We start from the raw sequence: 27590 nt of genomic DNA on the forward strand, positions 1-27590 counted from the left end.
TTTGAGGCCTGGCATGCAATCCTAAGCTCTGTGTTCTTGTGGCTTAACATTTCAGTGCCTTAGTTTTCTTACTTGTAAAACAGGGATGGGGTAGTCATAATAGTACCCACCTCTATAAGGTTACTGTAAAAATTAAAAGATTACGTAAGGGACGTGGTCCATAAAAAATGTCCAGAATACTTATTTTCCTTTCCAGCCAGAGCTCCTGTTTCTAAGCCTGGGACCTCAGGGGGCCCTGGGTTTCTATGCCCTGAACTGCCACAGTTGTGCAAGCACTCTTGGGTCTCCTGTTACCCGGGAGCCGACAACAGACCAAAATAAAGAGGTGGGGTGGGGTAGCGGGGCGGGCTGAGCGAGCCTCTAGAGGGAGTCTGACCAGGTCAGCTGAGAATGCCTGTCAGCCATCCAGGGTGGCTTCTCCTTTGCTCTGCTCCTGCATGGGCCTGGAGGTGGGTGAGTGACTCATGCTGGTGCCCTCCCCACCCCTGCACCCAAATGCTCAGCCCTCCCCACAGCAGGGGCTCACCTAATCCCCACAGTGGGAGTCGGTGGGTATTCACGCCTGTGCCGAGGTCTAGGGTTGCACCGCGCTGACTTCACACTCAGCAGCATGTGCAGCTGAGGCCTCCGGGCAGTCGTCTCCTGCGAGGCGGGCAGCGAGGTCAGCTTGGCAGCCGCAGCCTCTCCAGCCTGGATCTGGCCGCAGGCAGCGGTTCCCTGGGACCCGAGAAAAGGATGGCCGAACAAGAAGCTAGTGGGCTACAGGTCCTGCTGCACACGCTTCAGGTAGGAAAGGGTAGAGTGGGCGCAGAACCCGGCGGGCTGGGTGTTTGCCTGGGCTGGCCTGCCTGGGAGCTATTTACACAGTCCCCTCTGGCAGTCACTGGCCCGGTTTGTTAACAGCAAGAGAACAGGAGTCGGCTCTCACCTTGAAGCTGACCTAAGTGATGCTGTGGAGTTCAAATATTAAACACGACGATGTTGATGATTGTTCTGCTTAAATTATTGATCCTCGTGGGATCAGAGGCTCTGGGTAAAAGAACCGAGTTTGCTAGAAATGGGAAAGGTGGAGAAAAAGCCTGTTTGGCAAATGAAGGGGACCTGTTGACGCTCTTCCTGAATAAGGCTGGAGACCTGCTGAGAGCATGCAGAGCTGTCTGGGAGGACAGGGTGGGTGAGGAGAGGACCCTTCTGGGCATCTCCTGCTACATGGCTATCTTAATGGGCTCCCAAATTGTAGTTACATCAGAATGGCCTGGGATGCCGACTATCAGTGCATTTTCCCAGGCAGGATCTGACTAGAAGGTGTTTGAATCATGTAGGGCAGTAGCCTGGGAAACTGCCTTCTCCCTGGGGGATGCTATTCATTCCTAATTTTGAGAATTCTTGTTCTACAGCAGTGGTTTGCAAACTTGTCTGCACATTAGAATCACCTGGAGCGGGTCAAAAAACACTCATGCTTGGGACCCACCCCCAAAGACATGGATTTAACTGATCTAGGGATCAATCCGAGCGTTAGAGTTTGAAAACTCTCCTGGGGTCTCCATGTAGATTTAAGGCTGAGAACCACTACTCTCTATGCTTGTAGTTAGCTGGATTCAGAGGATGCCAGCGTTCAAAAAGGCCCAAGGGGTCTTCTACCCCAGGAGTTTAAGCCGGAAGTTCATGGAAGGGGTCACAAGATGATGGGCTTGGAGGGGGGGTCCATGACCCCATTCCCCTGTTTAGAATATAAACATTTTGTACGTATTTTCCTTTTTCCCTGTTGGGAAAAATGTTCTTAATTTTCCTCTGATTGTTTTTGTTTTGTTGAGACAGCGTCTCACTCTGTCGCCCAGGCTGGAGTGCAATGGTGTGATCTCGACTCACTATAACTTTTGCCTCCCAGGTTCAAGCAATTCTCCTGCCTCTGCCTCCCAAGTACGTGGGATTATAGGTTCCTGCCACCATGCCTGGCTAATTTTTTGTATTTTTAGTAGAGATGGGGTTTCGCCATGTTGGCCAGACTGGTCTTGAACTCCTGACCTCAGGTAATCCACCTCGGCCTCCCAAAATGCTGGGATTACAGGTGTGAGCCACTGTACCTGGCCATTTTTCTCTGATTCTTAAGAAGATTTGCATTCCTGAAAGTTTAAGAACCAATAAATGCAACCTTCAGGTGTGCAGATAAGGAAACGGAATCTCAGAAGTGAAATAGGCTCCTTGATGTGAAATGGCTACATAGTAGGAGAACTGGGCCTTCAATATTCAGTTCACTTGGCATCCTTTGACTCATTCTATCTGATTCATGCAAGGTGAGAATGTATCTGACCAGGGGTATTGGAGGCAGGAGTGGACCTCAAAACAAATTTGCAAAATAAATCCAAGGATTTATTTGTATCTGGCTAGATTTATTTGATTTAATAACCAGGTACAATAAGCTGACATTCTGAGACCCCTTCTAATTTCTGAGTAGTTACATGGAGATCTTGATTAACTGATTCAAACAACTGAAAATATCTCATGGACAGAATTTTCCTTGCACTAGCTGTCTAGGAAAGAGGGAAAGTAATAAGTTGGTAATAGGGGTTCAGTAAAAATGAATGTCCTGTAGTTGGCCTCAAAGTCACTTCAGGTTGAACTCAATTGCCTGTATTCCCACCAGTGAGAATTGATAATTGATGTTTAGCATGATCACCCCGGGGCACTGCTAGATTCTCAATTATCAAAGAAAGATTTAATTATGTTCACTAGACTCTACTGAGTTCCCAATTAAGCAGAACATTATGATAACAGGAACACGCTTCCTGTTTACACCTCAGTTGATCAGAGTTTGGTTTAGAATTGACCTGGGTTCCTGGCCTGGCCTGCACCAAGTGCTTCCCTAAGCCCTGTTTCTGTCTCTACGGTAGAAGTCAGAACTCTGAAACGCTTTTTAAAAAAGGGAACCCAGAACATATATTCTGTGGAGTAATCTTTCATGATGGATTTGATGTCCTGTCCCCATCCCTGCTCCCCATGGACTTAAACTAGGTGAGCCCACATTGTTTCTTAGAAAGGGTTAGCTGAACCTGTCTCAGTTGGGGATCCCAAAGATCTTACCAATTCAAACCAGTGTGTCTCTTCTTGTGCACAAGGTGACAGACAGAAGGCTTTGAATTGTTTCTCAAACCTTTGGGGAAACCAGTGAATAAGTTTGAACCAAATGTGAGCTTAGGTCTCAGTTCCCATGTCTTTTAGGAGTGCCCCAAAAGGTTGCCAAGGGAAGGAAGAAAGAGATCGGAGGGACAGAAAAGGCAAACACAAGCATAACAGAATATCCCTGTGCTATGTTTGTGGATGTCCTCCTACTTAAGCATATCACCATTTCTGACTCTTTAGGGGCATAAAATAAACCGGGCCACTAAGAAACATCAGTTTTCTGTGTGTTAACTTTTTCCTGCACACATGAGGAAGGGGTAAGTGGTTTTCCCTACCACAACTTAAAAACAGCTTCTTTATCTCTGTCCTGAAGGTCTGAGAATCAGATTTCTACCCAGACATGTTCCAACTTCCTGGCCTTTACAGCGTGGGTGTGAGGCAGAAAATCAGACTGACTGATGTGGGTCTGGGTGAAGCAGGAGGCAGGCAGCCCACAGCACAGGTGCGAGAGGCAGAAAGGACTGGATCCAGCCCCTTCTCTGGCACTTACTAGGCTGTTTATCCTTATGAAAGTCCCTCGACCTCTCTGAGCCTCCATTTATGTAATCTGTAAAAGAAGGGCCATAAAAATACGTTCCTTAGCATTTCTGTGAGGATTAAGAGAATACATCTGAAAAGCGCTTGTAAACTCTAAATGGCTGTTTGAATGACTGTGGTTTTATGATTTCCCTCGTTGAGTATGCAGTGGAGAGGCTGGGAACACTTGCCTACACTTTTTGTCAACCTGCCTGGCTTTTTTCCTGGGTGGACTCCAATATACTTGGAAAAAAAAAAGAGGTGTCTCATTTGTCCTGCTCTCGTCTCTCCATGTGGTTTGAGCTAATGGAGAAGATCGAGAACTGCCAGGGTTGCAGGATGTGGGCTCCTTGCCAGCTCTGATGCCGTGGGCTGTCACCCAGCAGTGTCCCACAAAATGCCAGTTAAGTACCTTTATTGAAACATGAAAAATGCATAATTTTTCGGTCAGCTTTGGCACACTCTGCACTGTGATATGGGCACATTTTTGCCATTTCCATTTGTACTTATTATTTTATGTGATAGCTGCTTAGATCAAACCCTGGTCTGCATCTTTGCCAAAATGTGCATAGTTAACTTCTTTTCTCAACTTGGGATCCAAGAACACCATCTATTATGGATTATGAATGAGGCTGCAGGATGTGGGGCTTCCTGTCTGGAGTAAGCCATGGTACTTAGATAACCTCGGCTGGGGTGACCAGTCCACTTCTCCCCCTTGGACTTGATCCTCCAGGGATTATTTCCAAGATAGCAGGTGATTTTTAGCTTCTGGGCTGTAAATAGAGGAAGGGTAGAAAAATGATGACTGATATGTTTCATTCATAGCACTTGGGACTTCTGCTTCCAAAACATGTGTTTGAAATTTTCCCTTGCAGAACTCTCTGTAGAGGACATGGGAACATCCAACTATTGTATCCATAGGGTCAGGTGGAACAGACGCTGAGCTTTTCCCTTGGACTTAAACAGAAGGATTTGGACAATCAAGGGAAGAATTTTCCTTTAGATAGCAAACACTGTGTAGACTTTCCAAGGTTCCCTAAGATGTTTGAGGCTTTCTGGGTTTGTTGGAGATACCTGCTTCAACCACAACTCAAACATAGAAACAAACTGAGAACTGTCTTAATTTCAAGCATTAGTAGAAGCAAAGAAAGAGGAAACCCTATAAGGATGAGGGCCAAGTGGACAAGAGACAAAATTGGCAAGAAATTACATCTGTCAGTGCCTAAGGAATGGCTTTGTGACAATCAACCTGGGTAGAGAAGGGATGATGACAGTGTGTAGGCGTATGCTGAGCTTTAAGTGGGAAGAACCGTTTATTTGGTGTTTTGTTTTTTAAGACCTCATTACTTTCACAGCTTCTTACATTTCTTGGAATTAGAGATTGGAGAAAATGAACAATTATTAAGGATCCACTTGTGCCAGGCTTTTACCTCCACTACTTAACTTTCCTCTCTCTGCCACCTGTGAGGAAGATGTGGTTGTTCTCCTGTCTTACAGATGAGGACACTGATGGTTAAGGAAAGGATAAGCTGCTCAAGGCTTAAGGACAGAAACTTAGTAAACCCTGAGATAAGAGATGTGAGGCAGGTTTTGCTCCCCTAAAGCCTTTTCGCTGCTTTGCATTGCTTAAGCAACCTATGGAATATTCACTTATTCTTTATTTTGAGGATATTACCTTCATCTGACTAAACCTGAAGGTTGGGGGAATATGAATTTTCTACAATAGAGGAAGGCTTATTTATAACTGATATCATCTTCCACATCCTGATCTGGTGTGGGGGTAAGGAACTCCTGATGAAGGAAGGTAATATTTTGGATTTGGGTCAATTGGATGTTTTCAATATCCATCTATCCATCTGTGTATTCACTCATCCACCCACTCATTTATCCATCCATCCATCCATCAATCCATCCATCCATCCATCCATCCATCCCATTTACCTGTTCATCCACCCATCCACCTATCCATTCATTCACCTAGCCATAGCTTTCTATGTGCTGGAAGAGATGTGTAAAAATGAGAATTATAACACCTACTTATTGATTTTTTATAAGTTTAGAGAAAATTTATGAGAAGTGGTAAGCATATTGGTACATGCCCAATAAGTAGGAGCACTTATTGTAATGAAATACAGTCATTGCCTTCATGAAAATGTGGTATAGGAGCTAGGAGGAAGAAAGAAAATTATTCACAAAGGAAGTTTGCATGTGATGAATGCCATGGTAAAGGTAAACATCAAAAGAAAATTTTATGGAAGGTGGGGGAAGAAACCTCTCCTGATTATTGATTCAGGGAAGGCCTTGGAAAATGGGTCTAATTTCAGCAGGGGGAGGTACATTTACCAGGATGAGGAGGGTGCCTAGCGATCTTCCCCCTGTCATGGTGGGGGTGGGGATTTGTCATGGCATGGAGTTTGATTTAAAATGACAGTTCGTGAAGGGGAAGAAATGAGATGGAGATGGAAGTTTGGCCAAATGCTGGAGGGTCTTGAGTGGCAAGCTTCAGGTCCAACCATGCCCTTGGTAATGGCTGCCTATTCCTGCGTGTGAGTGGTGGAGTTGCAAGACATTCAACCAAGGTGATAATTGCAGAGCTCTTTGGACTAGGAACATTCGACCTGACTGCAGATGTAATGTGGTCTGTTTTAATTCCCCATTCCTGACCAGGCTTTTGTCACTGGACTTCTTCCTATACCTGTTCCCAACTCTTAGTCCCAGCCTTCAGCCCCTCCTGTCACTTACCTCATCCTAGTTATCTCAGCTCATCCTGAGCCTCTCTCTAACCCTAGGAGGAAGGGCTGGGATGAACTGAGGCTCAGGGATTGGGGCAGGAGAACTGTTCTACAACACTTGATTTTTGTTGTTGTTGTTTTTAATTTGTTATTTTAGGGGCAGCATTCAGATATCCTTGCATCAAAGCAGCTCCGACAGCATGGCTGAATTAACCAGAGTTCAGTCAAAAAGTCTCATCCCCACTCTCAAATTGAGAGAAGTTGGCATTTCCATCTTCTGAGCCCAGATGTCTCCCTGAACACCCACCTCTGCAGGGCAGAGGGTGGACAGGGGGCCAGTGGTGTTTTGAGGTGTAATTGGAAATGCAGTGATGCAATGAGGTGCATTGCTGGTGATATGCTGAGGCAAATGGCCAACAGAGACCCACGCCTACAGCAGAAAGCCATCACTTGGCAATATTTACTCCACAGTTTACTCAGTTTCTAAAACTGGAACTGATCTTATGAGAACCAAACACAGCCCCAGTTCCAGCCCTGGGAGATGGGGATGAGAACTTGGTCTCGGTTATCAATTACTGTATCTGCAATTGTGGAACAGGCAGCTATGAATCAAACAGACTGGACACCTCTTCATATTTCAGAAATGGGTGTATGGAAATGCATCCTCTTGGGTGTGAGTCCCATCTCCTTTATGCCAGGCCTGAAACAAAGAAAGAAAGTGGAGGGTTTGTGGGGTCTGTGCTTTTTCACTGAGCAAATACTGCATGGTTCCTTCATAGCCATAGGTCTGCAAATCAGGTTCTTGTTAGAGAAAAAGGTAATATGAGACAAGGGAGCATTCAAGGTCAAGAGCTAGGAACAAAAGAATGAATATAAAACAGGGCATGATAGAAAACAGAATGGCAAAGTGTATGTGCTCAATATGTCTCCCTTCCTCTCTCCCTCCCTCCTTTCTTTCTTTTTTCTCTCCTTTCTGCTTTTTGGTAACTTTTTACAAACTGAATACATCTGTGGAGTAACATACAGTAACATGGAGGAATTGCACAAAGTTAAGCAAATAAGTTGCTTAAATTTGTGCATATAATTTGCTTAACTTTGTGCGATTCCTTCATGTTGCCATGTATTGTTGTAGACGGTTCGTTCTGATTGCCCAATAGCATGCCATTGTGTGAATATCTTTATCCATTCTGGAATTGGTGATATTTGGGGTAGTTTCCAATTTGGGGCCATACTGAAATAGTGCTGCTTTGCACATTCCAGTACATGTCTTTGTGAACAAATGTATGCATGTCTGTTATATCTAGGGGTGAAGTTGTGGGATGCTAGGGTGCACATATGTTCAGCTTTATAGATAACAACAAATGGTTTTCAAAAATGGTAGCTCCAAAACAAATATCTATGAGCCACATAGATACCATTAGCTAGTGAAAGCACTGGATATTACTCCAAAACTTGTTTAACACATATTTGTTAGTTGAAAGTGATTTGAGATGCCTTGCATTAAGGGACTGCTCATAGCATTTATTTCTTGTGTGTTCAGTTTCCCCTTCTTGGTCCTTTTCATAATAGCTAAAATAATAACAAACATTTCTGAAACAGCTTCTGCAAGTCAGGAGCTATGCAAAGTTTTTCACATGCATTGTCTCATTTAATGGGCTTTTTTTTTTTTTTTTTTTTTTTTTTGACAGAGTCTCACTCTTTCACCCAGGCTGGAGTGCAGTGGCACAATCTCGGCTGACTGCAATCTCTGCCTCCCACGTTCAAGCGATTCTCCTGCCTCAGACTCCTGAGTAGCTGGGATTATAGGCGCGCACCACCATGCCTAGCTAATTTTTGTACTTTTAGTAGAGGCTGGGTTTTACCATGTTGGCCAGAGCTGGTCTGGAACTCCTGACCTCAAGTGATCTGCCCTCCTCAGCCTCCCAAAGTGCTGGGATTACAGGCGTGAGCCACTGCACCCCGCCCTCATTTAATCTTTGCAACAATCCTAAGGCAGTTAATATTATCCTCATTTTAAAGCTTTAAAATGGAAGATTGGAGAGGTTAGTGAATTTTCTTTGATCACAGAGTGAACAAGTGGCATAGCTGGAATTTGAGCAGAGGGAATCTCATACCAGCAGAAGTGCCCTCACCAGGTGCATTAACTCTCTAAGGAAAAGGAAGGGCATTTGGAAGATTGTCAGTAGATTTCCTCAGGTGTAAGTGTCTGCTGGGGAAAGATGGAGACCCTCACCTAGCACAGTCAGCAAGGACAGTAGCTGTCTCCACAGGCTGGAAGGACTGGCCAAAAGGGTGTAGAACAGGTGCCCAGAACAGGGATCAGCATTCTTTCTGCAAAGGGCCAGATGGCAAGTTTTCAGGCTTGGTAGGCCATACAGGGGATCCCTGTTGCAACTACTCAACCCTGCCACTGCAGCTGTAGACAACATGCAAATGAATGGGTATGCCTGTGTTCCAGTGGAACTTTATTTGGAAAACAGTCAGTGGGTTAGATTTGGCCCACAGGCCATAGTTTGTTACCCCTGGCCTGAAGGCCTTTGAATCACAAGCCTGGTGTAAGGGTGGGAGATGGAGAGGAAAGGTAGTGATGGAGCACGAGGTGGTAATTGCTGCGGCAAACTGCCAAGTAGGAACTTACCTCTCTGTGGTGGACGTTCTCAACTCCCAGGGTGCCCTTCCTGTAAAAGCAACAGATCAAACCATGCCTGTGGGTGCAAGTCTTGGAGAACCTGAAATATGCAGTTCAGAGTCCTGAGACTCCGGCTGCTGCCACAGCTTTTCTGGCTATCAGTGGAGAAAGTGCTTGTATCCATTAGCCTACTGGGGGTGGGCTTTCAGGTTATTTCAGCAGTATTTATGTGTGATGGGGGACTATTATGCAGATAATGGTCTGCATTCAACAGCACTAGAATCCCAAGATAAAACCAGAACTTCTCAAACTGGGTTCCAAAGAACACTAGCGTTCCCTGGGATGCCAGTGGGTGTTCCACTCAAAAAGCGTTGTGGAAACAGATGGATTTGAAATGTCAGGATAAATTTACTATATTTCTTTACTAAAGAATCTTTATTTTTAAAAAAATCTTTAAAGACACTCATGGTTTTCAATTCTCAGTTTAAATACCTTTTACTCAGAGAGGATTTCTCTGACAGCCCAATTAGCTACCGGGTCACTGTATGCCCCACCTCTCTCATTTACCTGTCTGCATATTCTCTAATATTTGTTTTTGTGCTCCTTTTCTTCTTCCATCATAGTTGGAATCTTATCTGTCTTGCTTACCCTTTTTCCATACTACCTAAAGCACTGTCTGGTACATGGTAGGTGTTCAATAAATGTTTGTTGATTGACTAATAAAATGAATGTGCATAACATATTAATAAGTTTGAGACATAATATATGGCATTTCGAAACCATTTTGGAAATAAAAAATTTTTTGGCAAAACCCACTAGTATTTCATAGGACATTAGGGATCCATGGAACACATTTGGCAAATAATGGTTTTAGACCAATGCCATGTTATATCTCTGCTTGCTTGTGACTGTTGACTTTCTCTTGGTTTGGAAACTGGTTTCAGCATGTTATAACTGTTCTGATGTGAGTGGATTTGAAGTTAGTTCTATGGGAAACCCAGGGTCATTCCTCTGCTTGGTGAATACCACCAGCTAATGACCCTACAACCAGTCTGCAGGCCTTGCATTGACATGAATTCTGGTCCTTACTTGATTGGGATAAAATAATGTAAGCAATAGATGTGGAGGTTTAGAGAAGAGTTCTTTCTAGAGGCTCAAGAGAGCCATTCTGATTCTGATCAGGAGGCCATATGGCGATAAGGATAGCTTTAGCTTCAGGTTTCACATTAAAGGCAGGGTCAGATTTCACAGTCACAGCATCTGAGGAAGCTTTTCCTAGGGGATTTGGAGAAAAGCAGCTTTTCTAATGAATGGTCAGCAATGAATTCTCCCCTCACCCTTCCCCTGACCAATTCCCCGAAAACAATGCATGTTAACATTTCTAATCTCCAGATCCCACCAATCGGTGCTAGCTCAATGCCCTACAGTTTCGACCCAGAGCATCTATATCCCAGCCCTCTAAAGACAGAATTAAGCCAACCAGTCCTGAGGATAATGCAGATACACTTTACTTTTCATATTTAGATTAAGAGGACACTATAAGCAAATCCCACTTTCTCTTTGACTTTAATTGCACCAACCTAATATGTTCTAAAGGAAAAAAAATGCCCCAAATGACAACTAAATTTTTGCACTGCAGAAGAGGTTAAGATGATAATATTTGAAGAAAAATGGGCATTACAATTCAAGAAGTGTTTTTGTCAAGAACCCCTCACATTTGTCGAGCACTTACTATGTACCAGGAAATAGCCTAAGTATTTTTCCTGTCTTCTCTTACATAACCTCACAACAATCCTATGAGGAATATATGGCTACTTTCCCCATTTTATAGGTAAGGAACACCAGGTATTTGCTTTAGTTCTTTCAGTATTTAAGTAGCAGTTGCAATTTAAACACTGGCAGTCTGACTCCAGATTCCATTACATTCCATTCACCATTCTACAGCATCCCTTTTGTTTTTACCTGTCCTTTCTCCACTAAACATATTTTTCTGTAAAGGTAATACCTGTTCATTATTTGTAAAAAAATTTAATTAATATGTAGATGTAAATTATAGGGAGGAAAAATCCCCCTATTAGATTCTACTTCCTAAGACAACTTCGTAAGCACTTGCTAAGTATTCTTTTAGATGTTTATATACATATAGCAATGAGATGTTTCTATCATTATATACCTATATCTTTATTTTTACACACTGCTATTCAGTTTGCTTTTCCTGCATACCAATGTACTTGAACATTTTTCATGCCAAGACATATAGCCAGCTTAACCTTGTGTGATAGTTATATCATTTTTTAGTTCATGGTTGTACCATAATTTAAATAAATAGAAGTACATTTTCTTCTAGCATTTCACTTGGGCTTGACTTTGTTTATGCTCTTTATTTTTTGATATTATATATGTCACTTTTTAATAGTGAAATTTACCAAACTTTTCTTTAATGGATTATTTTTTCTGCAAAGCTTTTCCCCCATGATCTAACTCTTATACTTAATGATGTTTGAGTTTCACACCATATCATTTCCTTTTTCTTATATCTTGTTGCTTTCATAGAGCTTCTCTGCCATACTACTATTCACTTGCTTATGCCAAGAGTTAACACATTTATAGCTTTAAAATTTCTTTTACTGGAAGGCCTCATTTCTGTACCACCCAATAGAGCTCTGCATGATAACATTTGAAAGTTTGAAATCTGATATACCTATTTATTTAAATTAACATATATAGGTTTCTTGACTGGGCTTTAGGAAGGCCAAAGTTGATTTTGGGTACTGCCACCGACCTTCTGGTTGACTTGAATCCTACGGGTCAGTATCTTCTCTGTCTTGACATCAGTGCTAGGAGATTTGCCTAGCAATATAATCTGTTTCTTTGGCATATTATTATTTTCTTGTTATTGTTCATATGTCTATTAAATGCCTCCCTGTGCCAGGGAGTGGAAAGTAGTGGGTGGAAAGTTTTTCAGAATTTTATCAGCAGACGCTTTCCTACTGAAATTCTTTCCAATGCTAATGTCTGATGTCAGGAAGAAAGAGATCCAGAATGTTGTGGTAACTCTTGACCCGCTTTGCTCTATGACCTCTCTGTTCTGTGGTGACCAACTGAGGACACACTAGCATCATGACTCCAAGTTTCTTGGGGAAGATCAGAACACTCAGCAGCTGTAACATGTTTAGCTATGCCTATACATTTCTGTCCGCCTATGCAGTTATGCCTAGGCCTATGCAGTTATCAATTCATACACTGCAAGGCAGTGAGTCATAAGCTTTTTGTTTTTCTTTTTTAATCCCACAGATTCCCTTTGAAAGCTAAAGACACTTTCCCCAGATAGATATACATAAAAACTTGTGAACAATTCAGGGCAATAAGCCACTTGATCAGGTTTAAGTTTTTCCAGGTATACACTACTTGGCCTTTGTCTTAGTGAATGAAGCTCTTAAAGGTCAGAATAATACAGCAACTTCCAGTAAAATAAATCTCATAATTTTTTTTCCAATTATATATCTCTCTTGCATCTGTAGTGGACACAATACTCTTCCTATGTCCATATCCCAACTTGGTCTTGGACATCTTTCATACTTGATTTGTACTTGTGAAAGTCATAAGTACCTTTGTTGGATCAACTAAAATGGTACTTTTCAAAAAAAGCCTTTTCTGACAATCTAAGTAGGTGGTATATCTCCCTTCTCCAAAGTTGCACCCAAGCATTTGTACCTCTCTCTTGAATCATCTATGATTTACTTGGTTATAAAAATAGTTGTCCTTCATCTATTCAACAAACCCTTACTAGGCATTGAGAACCTCAAAATAAATATAACATGGTTCTTGCCCTCCCAGATATGAAGAATCAGATATACGTTTGAGAGTCTCCAGAAAATTAAAAACTCTCCCCTAGATAAGCATACATATGCACTTAAACCAAACATTTGAATCTCAGAAGATTTGTCCATAACTAGATTGAGAACCTATGCCATGTGATTGTTTGAGTAAATACATGAACAAATAATTATAAAGCATTATTATAAATGAAGCAGTAGCAATGTTCCCAGTGTATTTTTTAAAGAGGGGGGATCTCAGTTGATCTCTAACCTTCCATGAACCTCTGCTCTTAAATAATGGTAGGTTAGATATTTCAGACCAACCACTGCACTTTAGATAATTAAAAAATGTGGATAAAATATAAAATTTTTATTCTGAAAATCGATGTTCTAATGATATAATGAGCTTGTAATGGATTGAAGTCAAGAGAGGTGAGAAACTCCGAGAAAAGAGCAAAACTCTGGTATTTTTGCCTCAGTCTTAGTCCATTTTGTGCTGCAGTAACAGAGTACCAAAAACTAGACAATTTAAAATGAACAGAAATTTATTGGCTCATAGTTCTAGAGCCTGGGAATTCCAAGATCAAGGGGCTGGCATCTGACCAGGACCTTCATGCTGCATCATGATGTGATAGAAGGCATCACATGATGGAAAGCCAAAGAGAGGGAGAGTGAGAGCAAGAGAGGGTCAAATTCCTCCTTTTCTAAGAAACTCACTCCCGAGATAATAAACCTACTCCTCCAATAATGGCATTAATTCCTTCATGAGAGAAGAAACCTCATTGCCTAATTATCTCTTATAGGTTCTACCCCTTAATACAATTGCATTGGGGATTAGGTTTCTAACACATGGTTTTTGGGGAACACATTCAAATAATAGCAGCTTTGGAAGTATTTACTGTTTTGGAAGGTGTGGCTGGAAAGGTTGAATTGTATATTCAGTGACCTTGCTCATCTAGGATAACAAGAACAATATAGAGCTTTCCAAGAATGGAGACCGTAGTGATCCACTCCCTGCTTTAGGGCTGAGACCTGAAGGACTGCTCTCTAGAAGTTAAAGTGAACCATACACAAGCTAGTCTTCACATAGAGCCATTCTTCAACTCTTCTGGGTGACCCAGAAAATTTGAAGACTTGAAAAGGTGGTCTCAGATGTCTAAAAATCCTAAGTACCTGCTAGTTGCAAGTTAAAAACATCATTGGTGGAAGAAAATGTCATATGAGGCCCTGTATTAATTCTACAAGTGATTTAAAAACCAGGCATTAGAGGGAGATAAGCTAATATGGGTAAACACCAGAAGAAATAATACATGATAGAATTAGATCCACCAGTACCCCAGAAACTGAAAATACTGCACATAGAATGTAAGAGAACTGGTTACTGTGGTCAAAGAGATAGAAGCTAAGTTTGAAATTTTTGACAGTGAACTATAATCTACAAGAAGTGATACAGTAGATTTGAAGAGGAACTATTAATCAGTAGAAGTTCTTGAACTAAAAAATAAAAGAACCAAAACGAACAGCTCAATAGATAAGTTTAACTGCAGATTAGACTTGGCCAAAGAAAGAATTGAAAATCAGGTCATAAGAGACTACACAGAAGGAAGCAGAGAAAGTCAAAATAATTGAACATGCTGAAGGGCAGGTAAGATACACAGAGTGAGAAGGTTGGACATACATTTAATTGGAGTTCTGGAAGGAAAGCAGAGAATGAGGCAGCAACAATATTTAAAGAGACAATGAGAGAGAGCCCTTCAATATACTGGTAATATTCTATGATAATAGCAACAGCATCTTACTGAAGTCTATATTCCCTGAAATACAGCTTTTAAGTGTCTGTTGAATTCGTTAGGTGAGGAAACATTCCGATTACATTCTAATCTAGTTTTATATCTTTGAAATTATATCAAAAGTACTTTCAAAATGGTATACTCTTTAAAATAATATCAGACAATGTGAACTACTGTCTGATGTGGATATGTGTTCAAATATTTGAATCTCTATATTTGTAGTCGTTACTTCAAAAATTAGAGCTAAATCTATAATTGACACTATACAGTTTAAGTTCTCATTTATAATCTTATGATTAATTTTTGACCAAAACTCTCCCTAAACTCATATATGTTATCTATGATAATACTCTCTTTGATTTCTTACAATGTAAATTTTGTAGCAGCCTTTGGCATTGAGTTAAATATTCTAACCTGATCACAGGTAATTAAAACATTAATATTTACTTGCTTTTGCCTTGTCCTCTTTAATGACATGGTATTTTGATAACTTTCTATTTAATTTGAAATAGAGAAGAAAAATGATGTTTTGTAACTTCCCTGGGAAGCAGATTCTGAGACAAAGATTTTCATGCAGGAAGTTTATTGGGGGAGTGCCTGGATCCACATGTGGGATCATGAAGGAAGTAGGATTGGGCAGAGGGGAGATTGATCTGCAATGTAGTCACAACAGAGGCTCCAGATGATTCCACACCGAGCTCTGGAACTTAGATGGTCCTTCAGCAATCATCTCATCCTACAGCAAAGGGGTTGAGGCTGTACACCTTCTCCCCTGCATGATTGACCAGTCATTGGATGAAGGCTGCTTCCAGATATGGGACATGGCTACTACGATCTGTTTGTATCAATATAGCACTTCTGATATCAAATATGTGAGGTGGTTCCCACACCAACAACCAACTCTTCAACTTTCTGGATGCCACCTGGGTATCCTACCTTTAACTTCAATTCTGATCCTAACTACCTGGAGTTAGCATCAGATCTCACAAGTTAAGGGCTTAATCCCATGAGACTGCTTCTACTTCAGATGCCAATCACCTGAAACTTCCGACCAATTGGCTTCATAGCTAGGGAGTTCCCACAGCTCCGTCTTCAGGTTTGATAATTTGCTAGAACAGCTCCCAGAACTCAGGAAAGCACTTTATTTACATTTACCAGTTTATGATAAAGGATAAAAATGAATAGTCAGATGGAGAGGTACATAGAGGAGGTCTGGAAAGGTCCTGAGTGCAGGAACATTAGTCCCAGGAAGTTAGGGTGCACCACCCTACTAGCAGGTGGATGTGTTCAACAACCTGGAAGTACTCTGAACCCCATCATTTAAGGTTTTTATGTAGGCTCCATTGCATGGGCCTGACTGATTGACTCATTGGCCTTTGGCAGTTACTTTGATCTCCAGCCCCTCTCCTTTCCCTGGAGGTTGGGAGGTGAGGCTGAAAGTTCCAACCCTGCAACTATGTCTTAGTCTTTCTGGCAACCAGAGTCCATCCTGAATCTGTCTAGGGTCTTCCAGTCACCAGCCATCTCATTAGCATACAAAAAGACACTCTTAGCACTCTGGAAATTCCAAGGATCTTAGAAGCTCTGTGTCAGGGACCAGGGACTAAGACCAAATATTATAACAAAAGATACTCCTATCATTCAGGAAGTTAGAAGGATTTTTCTGTGCCAGGAACTGGGGATGAAGACCAAATATATATTTTTTACCGTATCATAATGTCACATGACCTTGGATACTTTTTTTTTTTTTTTTACCTTACAGCAATTCCCAGAAGATACTGCTGAGAGCTGTTGGTTACTAATACTCTCTGTGGTTGGGGGGATAATTGCCTCAGTTCTGAAGGGGAGACCTTGGAGGAACATGCCCAGCATCCACTACATATGATTACTGATAAGACTGAGCATCATGAGACATGGGCTCAAATCTTGGCTTTGCTGTTAATTGGCTATGTGACCTTAGGCAAGCCATGTAATATTCTAGGAAACAATTTCCTCATCTGTAAAATAAGTGGTAGTGAAGAGATCAGTTTTTCCTAAACTTTAATCATTTGCAGACTACTTTTATAATTTTTTTCATATTTTTGGTTCAACTAAACTATTGTTTACTTAACATTATTCCCATAAATTTATACATTAAAATTTTTTTGTTTCTTTTTCTAGAACTGCATGTCAAAAATGTAATCATTTTAACTTAACATTATTTAAGGTGAAACTTTTTATATAGCCATAGTATAGCAGTAGCACTTAGCACATACAGGAAGTGGCCACAAAAATACATGTAATATAAACACATAATGTTATTTAAATCCAGCTAGATACTGTTTCCTGTGCAGTCTCTGAGCCTCAGGTCTGCTTTCTGTTTTCTAAAAAGATTAGCAAATATTGGAGAGGTATTGGAAATAGACTAATAACTGAGACTTGAATAGACATTTCCCAAAAGAAGAATAAACACTTTACTGAGAATAAACATTTTTCTTTATGTGGTACAGTGATATTTAATGCTGTGTCTCCTGTGGCATCTAAATCTAGATCATATATTCTCAGTAGGAGGTTTTTGACCTTTCAAAAAAATCCTGGATTAGGCAGTCTTTTGGGTAAAATTATATTGTTCCATGATTCACTCCTTGTGTGAGAAGAGTATTGGGGAAAAGACATGAATTATAATTTTTTCTCGTCATGCATCTATTAAATTAAATGATATCAAGAAGCTTGAGGAATTAAGTTTGTTGGCTGAGGTTCCTAATATTATGAGCATGCCATATTTGAAATGTAGCCATGATGAATAGTAAAGAGAATTCAATGCTTCAATTCTTTCAATATCCCTGGAAGAAGGAGTTTTTCATAGAAAATAGACACTTCTTCCTTGAGTAACCTAGTACTAGGACTTCAGCTGTATTCTAAATGTTATTGGGATTGCTATTCCTGATTCTTTTTGATGTTTATTTTTTGAATTGATACATCATATTTTTACATATTTATGGGATACATGTGATATTTTGTTACATATATAGAATGTGGAACGAGCAAGTCAGAGTAATTGGACTATCCATCACTGAGTATTTGTTGTTTCTGTATGTTGGGAACATTTCAGGTTCTCTCTTCTAGCTCTATTTAAATATACAATACATTGTTGTTAACTGTAGTCATCCCACTCTCCTATTGAACACTAGAACTTATTTTTCTAACTGTATGCTTGTACATATTAATCAACCTCTCTTTACTCTTCCTTCACATTGACTGCCACACACCCTTCCCAGCCTCTGATAATCAACAAGCTAATCTCTATTTCCATGAGATCCACTTTTTTTTTTTTAGCTCCCACGTATGAGCGAGAACATGCAATATTTGTCTTTCTGTGCCTGGCTTGTTTCACAAAATATAATCTCTGGTTCAATCCATGTTGCTGCAAATAACATAATTTCATTCTTTTTTATGGCTGAATAGTATGCCATTGTGTATATATGCCACATTTTCTTTATCCATTCATTCCCTGATGGACATTCAAGCTGATTCCCTATCTTGGCTCTTGTGAATAAATATGGGGGTGCAGGTATCTCTGATATATAGATTTTCTTTACTTTGGATAAATACTCAGTGGTAGAAGTGCTGGATCATATGGTAGTTCTATTTTTAGTTTTTTTAGAAATCTCCATACTGTTTTCCACAGTGGCTGTACTAATTTACACTCCCACCAAATGCATATGAGTTAATTTTTGTGTGCATCCTCACTAGCATCTGATAGTTTTTGTCTTTTTAATAATATCCATTCTTCCTGGGGTAAGATATTATCTCAGTGTCATTTTGATTTGCATTTCCCTGATGTTTAGTGATGCTGAGTAATTTTTCATATACTTGTTGACCATTTGTATGTCTTATTTTGAGGAATGTTTATTCAAACCCTTTGCCCACTTTGTAATAAAACTATTTAATTTTTTTTTGCCATTGAGTTCCTTGTATATTCTGGATATTAGTCCCTTGTTGGATGAATAGTTTGCAGATATTTCTCCTGATTAACAAGTTATCTCCTCATTCTGTTGATTGTTTCCTCTTCTGCACAGCAGCTTTTTAGTTTACTATAGTCCCGTTTGTCTATTTCTGGTTTTGTTGCCTGTGCTTTTGAGGTCTTAGCCATAAAATCTTTGCTTTGGGCCAATGTCCTAAAGTGTCTCCCCTAAGGTTTCTTCTAGTAGTCTTACAGTTTTGGGTCTTATGTTTAAGTCTTTAATCCATCTTGAGTTGATTTTTATGCATGCTGAGAGATAGGGGTCCATTTTCATTCTCCTACACATGAATTTTCAGCTTTCCGACCACCATTTGTTGAAGAGGATGTCCTTTCCCCAGTGTATGTTCTTGGTACCTTTGTCCAAAATCAGTTGGCTGCAAATATGTGGATTTATTTCTGGGTTCTTTATTCTGTTTCACTGGTCTATGTATCTGTTTTTGTACAAATACCATGCTGTTTTGGTTGCTGTAACCTTGTAATATATTTAGAAGTCAGGTAGTATAATGCTTCCAGCTTTGTTCTTTGTGCTTAGGTTTGCTTTGACTCTTCAAGCTCTTTTTCTGGTTCTATAAAAATTTTAGATTTTTTTTTAATTCTGTGAAAATAACATTGGTATTTTGATGAGGATTGGATTGAATCTGTAGATTGCTTTGGGTAGTATGGTTGTTTTAACAATATTAATTCTTCTGATCCATGAGCATGGGATGTCTTTCCATTTTTTAGTGTCCTCCTCAATTTCCTTCATCAATGTTTTGTAGTTTTCCCTGTAGAGATGCTTCACCTCCTTGAAGCCTTGATACACAACATACCAAAATCTATGGCACACAGCAAAAGTTGTGCTAGGAGAAAAGTTTATAGCAATAAATGCCTGCTTCAAAAAAGTTGAAAATACTTCAAATAAACATTCTGATAATGCACCTGAAAGAACGAGAAAAGCAAGAGCAAAACAAACCCAGAATGAGTAGAAGGAAATAACTAATAAAAATCAGAACAGAGATAATGAAATACTGACTAAAAAAAAAATACTAAGAATACCTTACATTTATTCCCAAGTATTTTATGTTTGGTAGCTATTGTGAGATTGCTTTCTTGATGTAGTTTTTTATTGGTTATTTTGTTATTGGTGTATAAAAATGCTACTGATTTTTTGTGTTTTGGTTTTGTATCCTGTCACTTTACTGAAATTGTTTATCAGCTCGAAAAGTTTTTGGTGGAGTTTTTTGGCTTTTGTACATGTAAGATTATGGTATTTTCAAAGGACAATTTGATTTCCTGTTTTCCAATGTGGATGCCTATTTTTTTTTTTTTTTTGAAACAGAGTCTCACTCTGTCGCCCAGGCTGGAGTGCAGTGGTGTGATCTTGGCTCACTGCAACCTCCGCCTCCCAGGTTCAAGTGATTCTCCTGCCTCAGCATCCCACACGAGGCTAATTTTTGTATTTTTAGTAGAGATAGGGTTTCACCATGTTGGTCAGGCTGGTCTTGAACTCCTGACCTCAGGTGATCTGCCTGCCTTGGCTTCCCAACATGCTGGGATTACAGGTGTGAGCCATCATGCCTGGTTCCAATTAGATGCCTTTTATTTTTTTCTCATGCCAGATTGCCTAGTACTTTCAGTACTATGTTGAATAAGGGTGGTGAAAATGGGCATCTTGTCTTGTTTCAGTTCTTAGAAGAAGGGATTTCAGTTTTTCCTTTTCGGATATGATGTTAACTGTGGGTTTGTGATATATGGCTTTTATTAAGTTGAAGTGTTTCTTCTATGTTTAATTTTTTGAGAGGTTTTTTTTTTTAATCATGAAGGAATGTTGAATTTTATCAAATGCTTTTTCAGCAGGTATTGGGATTGTCAGATGGCTTTTATCCTTCTTTCTAAAGATGCGATATATGACAGTTATTGAATTGTGTATGTTGAACCATTCTTGTATCCCTGGTATAAATTCCACTTGACCATGGCTTATTCTATTTTTGATGCGTGTTAGATTTAGTAAGCTAGCATTTTATTTTTGTGTCTCTGTTCTTCTGGAATGTTTGCATGCAGTGTTCTTTTTCTGTTGAGTCTTTGTCAGGTTTTGGTATCAGGGTAATTCTGACCTTGTAGAATGAATTAGGGAGAATTCTCACCTCTTCAGTTTTTTGGAATAGTTTGAGAAGAACTCGTGTTCTTTGCTAGTTTGGCAGAATTCAGCAGTGAAGCCATCCAGTCCTGGGTTTTTCTTTGATGGGAGAAAGAAAAACCCAGTCTCCCGTCTTTTGATGGGAGACTTTTTTTTTTTTATTATTATTACTGATTCAATCTCATTACTCATTATTGGTCTATTCAGGTCTTCCATTTCTTCCTAGTTCAATCTTGGTAGGTTGTATATGTCCAGGAATTTATCCCTTTTCTCTAGCTTCTTCAGTTTCTTGCTGCATAGTTCTTCATAATAGTTTCTGATGATCTTCGTATTTCTGTGGTATCAGTTGTAATAGCTTTTTTGTTGTTGTTGTTGTTTCTGATTTTGTTCATTTGGGTCTTTCCTCTTTTATTTGGTTAGTCTATCTAGCAGTTTGTCGATTGTACTTATCTTTCAAAAAATGAAATTTTCGTTTTGTTAACCCTTAGTATTATTTTTTAGTCAGTATTTCATTTATCTCTGTTCTGATCTTTATTAGTCATTTCCTTCTACTCATTCTGGGTTTGTTCTGCTCTTGCTTTTCTAGTTGTTTCACGTGCATTGTTAGAATGTTTATTTGAAGTTTTTCTACTTTTTTGATGTAGGCATTTATTGCTATAAACTTTTAGCACAACTTTTGCTGTGTGCAATAGATTTTGGTATATTGGGTTTCAATTTTCCTTTGTTTCAAGACATTTTTTTATTTCCTCCTTAATTTCTTCCTTGAGTTAATAGTCAGTCAGGATCACATTTAATTTCTATATATTTGTACAGTTTCCAAAGTTCGTTTGTTATTGATTTTTAGTTTTATTTTATTGTAGTCCGAGAAGATACTTGATATAATTTTAATTTTAATTTTATAATTGTTGAGTCTTGTTGTCGTCCTAACATTTGGTCCATCCTGGAGAATGGTTCATGTGCCGATGAGAAGAAAGTATATTCTGTAACTTGTGAATGAAATGGTCTGTAAATGTCTGTTAGTTCTAATTTGGTCTAATACGTAGCTTAAATCCAATGGTTTTTTTTGTTGTTGTTGTTAATTTTCTGTCTTGATGATCTGCCTAATGGTGAGAGTTGGGTCCTGAAGTCCCCAACTATTATTATATTAGAATCTACCTGTTCTTTTATATTTGATACTATTTGCTTTATAAATCTTTGTGCTCTGGTGTTGAGTGCACATATGTTTAGAATTGTTATGTCCTCTTGTTCAACTAATCCCTTTATCATTGTGTAATGACATTTGTCTTTTTTTTTTTTACAGTTTTTGACTTATAATCTGTTTTATCTGCTGTAAGTATAGCTACTGCTGTTTGCTTTTGACTCTGTTCATCTGGAATATATTTTTCTATCCCCTGACTTTCCTTTGTATGTTTCTTTACAGGTGAGATGAATTTCTAGTAGGCAGCATATAGTTCAGTGTTTTCTAAAAATTCATTATTTCAGTCTATATCTTTTAAATGAAAACTTAATGCATTTATATTCAAGATTGTTATTGATATGTGAGGGCTTATTCCTGTCATTTTATGAATTTACTTCTGGTTGTTTTGTATAGATGAAGAAACCTTTGTTCCTTTCTTTCTCTCACATTGTTAATCATTGTGGTTTGGTGGTTTTCTGTCGCAGTAACATCTGAATCCTTTCTCTCTCTCTTTTTTTTTTTTTAATTGAGATGGAGTCTTGCTCTCTTGCCCAGGCTGGAGTGCAGTGGTGTGATCTCAGCTCACTGCAACCTCCGCCTCCCAGGTTCAAGCGATCCGCTCACCTCAGCCTCCTGAGTAGCTGGGACTACAGAAACGCACCAGCATGCCCAGCTTATTTTTGTATTTTTAGTAGCAATGGGGTTTTGCCACATTGGCCAGGCTGATCTCAAACTGCTGACCTCAAGTGACCCGCTCACCTCGGCCTCCCGAATTGCTGGGATTACAGGCATGAGTCACCGTACCAGGGCTCCTTTCTCTTCTTTATTTGTGTGTTTGCTCTGCCAGTGAGTTTTATACTTTCACATGTTTTCATGATGGTAGATACTGTTCTTTCATTTCCAGTTGTAGGACTCCCTTAAGCATTTCTTGCAGAATCAGTCTAGTGGTGATACCTTTTCTCAGCTTTTGCTTGTCTTGGAAAGACTTTATTTCTCCTTCATTTATGAAGGATAACTTTGCTGTGTATAGTATTCTTGCATAATATTCCCGCCCCACCAGCACTTTTAATATATCATCTCATTTTCTCCTGGCCTGTAAGGTTTCTGTTGAGAAATTCCCTGTTAGTCTAATAGAGGTTCCCTCATAAGTGACTAGACACTTTTCTCTTGAGGTTTTTAGAATTCTCTTTTTGTTTTTGACTTTTGACAGTCTGACTATAATGTACTGTGGAGAAGATGTTTTTGAATTGTATCTATTTGGGGATCTCTAAGCTTTCTGTATCTGGATGTCTAAAACTCTAACTAGAGTTGGGGATTTTTCAGCCACTATTTTGTTAAATAGGTTTTCCATTTTTCTATTGTCTTTCTATTTTTCTATTGCCTTTTGGGACACTGAATATTTAAATATTTGGCCACTTTAAGGTGTCTCATATGTCATGTAGGGTTTGTTCATTCTTTTTTCTTCATTTTTATCTTTGGGTTTTTTTTCCAAAGACCTGTTTTCAAGCTCTGAAATTGTTTCTTCTGTTCTAGCTGTCTATTGTTGAAGTATTTTTTATTTCATTTAATAAATTATTCATTTCCAGGATTTCTGTTTGGTTCTCTTTAATTATATCTATCTTTTTGGTAAATTTGTCATTTATATCCTGAATTGTTTTTGTGATATATTTGTATTGTTCATCTGTGTTCTGTAGCATAACAGGGTGATTATAGTAAAAAATAATTTAATTGTACATTTGAAAAATCACTGAGCTTCTTTAATATCAATATGTTGAATTCTTTTTCTGGGATTTTGTAAATTTCCTTTTTATTGTAATCTGTTGCTAGAGAATTATTACCTTTTTTGGAGGTGTCGTGTTTCCTTGCTTTTTCATGTTTTGTTTGTCCTTATGTTGATATCTGCGCATCTGGTAAAGCAGTCACTTCTCCCATTTTTTTTGGATTTGCTTTTGTAGGGGAGGGCTTTTTCCTGAAGATGTACCAATGGTGTTGGTTAGCTAGGACACTTTGGCTTTGCTTCTGGGTGTGTGCAGTAGTATAGTCTCCATGTAATTTCTTCACCTGTAAACGGTGTTAGTGGTGTCTGTGATTTTCTCAGTGACTTAGGTTGCAGTTGTTAGTGGAGGCTGTGGTGAAGTTTTGCTGGGGATGAAAACACCAGACAGTCCAATCCTCAGGCCCCAGTGAAGGCAGTTGCAGGCTGAGCATGCCTTTCCTTGGTCCTCAGGGTGGCATATGCTGGCGTTGGTGTTAGCTATTCTAGGCAATTTGGTTCTTGGGTCGCCAGGTGGCTTGCTGACTTGCTCAGATGCAAGCAATGACAGCAGTGGGCCAGGTGGATGGGTGGGTCCTTAGGACCCTGGACAGTGGGAATGGCATGAGTAATGGCAGTAGCCATAGCAGGACAACCCTCTAGCTCCCAAGTGGCCTGTGCTTGTATTGGCAGCAGCTGTGATGGGTGAGGAGGGCCAGTCTTGAGGCACACAGGTGGTGCATGCAGGTGGGTGCCTGCTGTGCTGGTAGCTGCAGATTGAGTGGGACTGTCCTCAATCCCATGAGAGGAGTGCTCAGGTGCCAATGGTGGTAAATGGGGCAGGGTGAACCCAAGGCTCCCAGATAACACAATTTGGTATTGGGGAGGATAAAGATGGGCCAGGCGGGTGTGTCCTCTGGCCCTCTGGTAGTGCATACAGGTGCTGGCTGTGGTAGGCAGGGATAGGGTGATCCCTAGGGTCCCAGTGGAATGTTTGGGTGAGGACAGCAGTGGCTGTGTCATGGCCCTGCTGTTGGGTGGGTTGTTTTCAGTGGCAGCAGCCATAGACAGGCAGCTGGGGAGTATATGCTTTCACCCCAGTTGATGGCTGCAGGTAGGGTAGCCTGTCCTCAGGTCACTTGTAAGTGCACAGTGGCTCTGCTGCTGAGGTGGCAGGGTTGCTGCCAGTGGCTTGTGCTTTGGCCCTGGGTGCAGCAGCCAGTAGTGGCAATGGCTGTATGTGGGGGAGTCTTCTCTCAGGGCACATGAAAACGCACAGAGGTCCTACTGGGAGTGGCAGGCTTGTTGCCAATGGCTTGTGCTTTTGCCCTGGAGGCAGCAGCCAGCAGTGGTGATGGCTAAAGCTTAGGGATGCCCGTGGGGCTCCCAGAACGTGGAGATACAGGGGCTGTTGGACCTTACAGCAGGATGCAGTCTGGTGAGGGCTGGGCTCTCAAAATAGCACCTTCCTGTAGCTTCTTAGGACTTGTGGGGGTGGTTGTGGGACCCAGTGTGAGCTCCCTCTCTGGAGTAATGCCAGTGTATGGTCTCTAGGTAGCTACCTATGTTAGTTTCAGGGCCCACAATGGTCAAGGGGCTTTCCCATGGCTAGGGTTGCAGGAGTCCATGGTGAGAATGTGGACCACTGGGAGCCCCTTGCCTACCCTTCCCTGCATTGGGGAGCCTCTCCAGGATCCCAGGTGATCCTGGCCGAGAAAGCTGCCTGATTTCCCTCTCCTTCCTTGCCTTAGGTATTTATTGCCACTTCTTGGTTGAATTCCAGTGTTCTTTCTTAGATGATCTATTCGAAGTGTAATAATATACTTGCTATTTTGGTTCTTCTTTGTGGAGGAGGCAAGTACCAGATGCCTCTAGTCAGCCATCTTGAAGACTCTCTCTTCCTGATTCCTTGTTGAGCTATGTTGCCAGATATTTCATGCCAGTCTTTCTGCTCTTCAGTCACCCAATGTTGAGACTCTGGACATCTCTTGCTGAAGTCACCTAAGCTAGGTAACCAGAGGATGACTGAATTCTATGTAAGTACCAATTTATATCAGTACTAATAAGTAAATTAGAAAGACATATACAAATTACCTTACCTGGGGCTAGGAAAGGCACAAACTCATGTTAGCGGGGCCACCATCACTAATTTAGTTAGATCTGTGTTCTGAATATCCCTGAGGAATTTGGACCAGTAGGCTTCTTGGCCTCTATCATAAAACCAATTGATGTCAATAAATAAACAGTGATAAGATGACAACCATCAGCTAAATGGTTGAGAAGGAAGAAGGTGAGGGGAAAGAAGAGGAGAACAGCAGGAAAGAGAGGCCTTTACTCAGCCCTTTTTCTATTTTCTGGGTCACAGGGCAGGGCCAAACATCTTTGAATACAACCTCTATGTGGTTAATAGATCCCTCAGTTACAAAGCCCAGATCTGATTACACAAATAAGTGTCTTGTATTCTCTTCTAGGCCAACCCGATCACAGTTCTTTTTGTAACTCTTTGAATCTTTTCTTGGTGTACAGACTTTGTGGTCAATTTAACAAGGTCTGTGAAAGTGAGTTAGTTTTACACATTCAGTTTTATTTGGTGTGCCTTACAAGTTACATGGAATATCTGGAATTACACTAGTATTTCTAGAGTGACCTGATAACTCAGCCCTTTGTTTCTTCCAATCACATCTGAAAAATCACTTTTCTCTTTGCTTCTAAATGTTTTGCTCCTATGTGGTTATTTAATTCTGCAAATGGCACAGGGACAGAATTTTTATGACTAATAATGTGCAAGTAAATATGTGTTCCATCTGATGTGTGGGCAACCTCTCTGGTATGATACAACCTAGTATGCTGTTGTATTTGTCAAGTGGTTGGATATACAGATAACAGGGTAGTAAATGTGGTGCTTACATTATATGTGCTTGGTCTTTGTAAGATGTGATCCATAGAATTCCTTTCAGGAAAGCTAAATTCCCCATTACCTAGAACAAAATGCATTTGGATGTACCCACTGTACCTATGATCAAAGCAATTTTCATGCATGATATTCTGGGGGTGCATGGAGAAGGAGGGTTGATATAATGCAGAAGATTTTTAGACCTACCTTGAGTCCTAAAGAGAGGAAACCTCCATCTGATTTTCAGATAATACTTGTTCTTTTCACTCAATTCCAGTGGTTGTTCCAGGGCAATTTTGCCCCCAGGGGATGTTTGGCAATGTCTAAAGACAATTTTGGTTTTCATAATGGCGAGGGATGCTACTGACTAAACATCTTGCAACACTTAGCGTCCTACTCTGCTAATTGTCTTAAAATGGACAGAACACTTCCTTCATCCCCAGTCCAAAATGTCAACAGTGCCAAAGTTGAGAACCCCACTCGATTCAATCAGTCATTTATCCATTTTACTGATCTGGGCTGAAACTTAAAATCGCACAATACCAGATAGCACACTATAATTTTGTCTAGATAATAATTTCTCTAAGAGAGATAGAGACAGAGATGTTGTACTTGCTAGTTCTTGGAGTTGCTCATAGAAAGATCAGGCTAGTGGATCTCAGGACAAACATTTTCTCTCCAGAGCCATCTCCTAACTCCCTGCTGGCAGTGTGCTGTGGAGCCCTGAGAACCAACTGGCAGTGATCAATGTTATTTGCTTTGATGTATTCCTGAGGCTGGAGGGATTGTTGAACTATATGAGTGACACACGCCTGGAGGAGACGAGTATTATAATTCACAAAGGGGAGAAGGAGACCAATTAAAGTAGATTAAAAACAGAACATACTGTGGGAAACATTCAGGGCACAAAATCATCCAGCAAGCTGATGTATGCACACCAAGATCCGTGGAAGATGAATATGGCATCCTGTGGTTTACAAGTT

At 40.3% G+C, this 27590-nt stretch overlaps 1 protein-coding gene across 2 annotated transcripts in view; it reads left to right on the top strand.

The window, feature by feature from the left end:
- The first annotated feature begins 382 nt into the window (after positions 1 to 382).
- The window catches only part of AGBL1 (AGBL carboxypeptidase 1), a 948924-nt gene continuing 921716 nt past the window's right edge, over positions 383 to 27590 (top strand). The window contains exon 1 of one of the 2 annotated variants that reach the window (XM_004056715.5): positions 383 to 786. In XM_004056715.5, coding sequence (XP_004056763.4) covers positions 736 to 786 — 51 coding nt within the window. In that variant the 5' untranslated portion in view covers positions 383 to 735. The remainder of the gene's footprint in view (positions 787 to 27590) is intronic. The other variant, XM_063698809.1, reaches the window with a different exon arrangement.

This window comes from Gorilla gorilla, chromosome 16 (genome assembly GCF_029281585.2).
Source record: "Gorilla gorilla gorilla isolate KB3781 chromosome 16, NHGRI_mGorGor1-v2.1_pri, whole genome shotgun sequence".
In the NCBI taxonomy this organism is placed as follows: domain Eukaryota; kingdom Metazoa; phylum Chordata; class Mammalia; order Primates; family Hominidae; genus Gorilla; species Gorilla gorilla.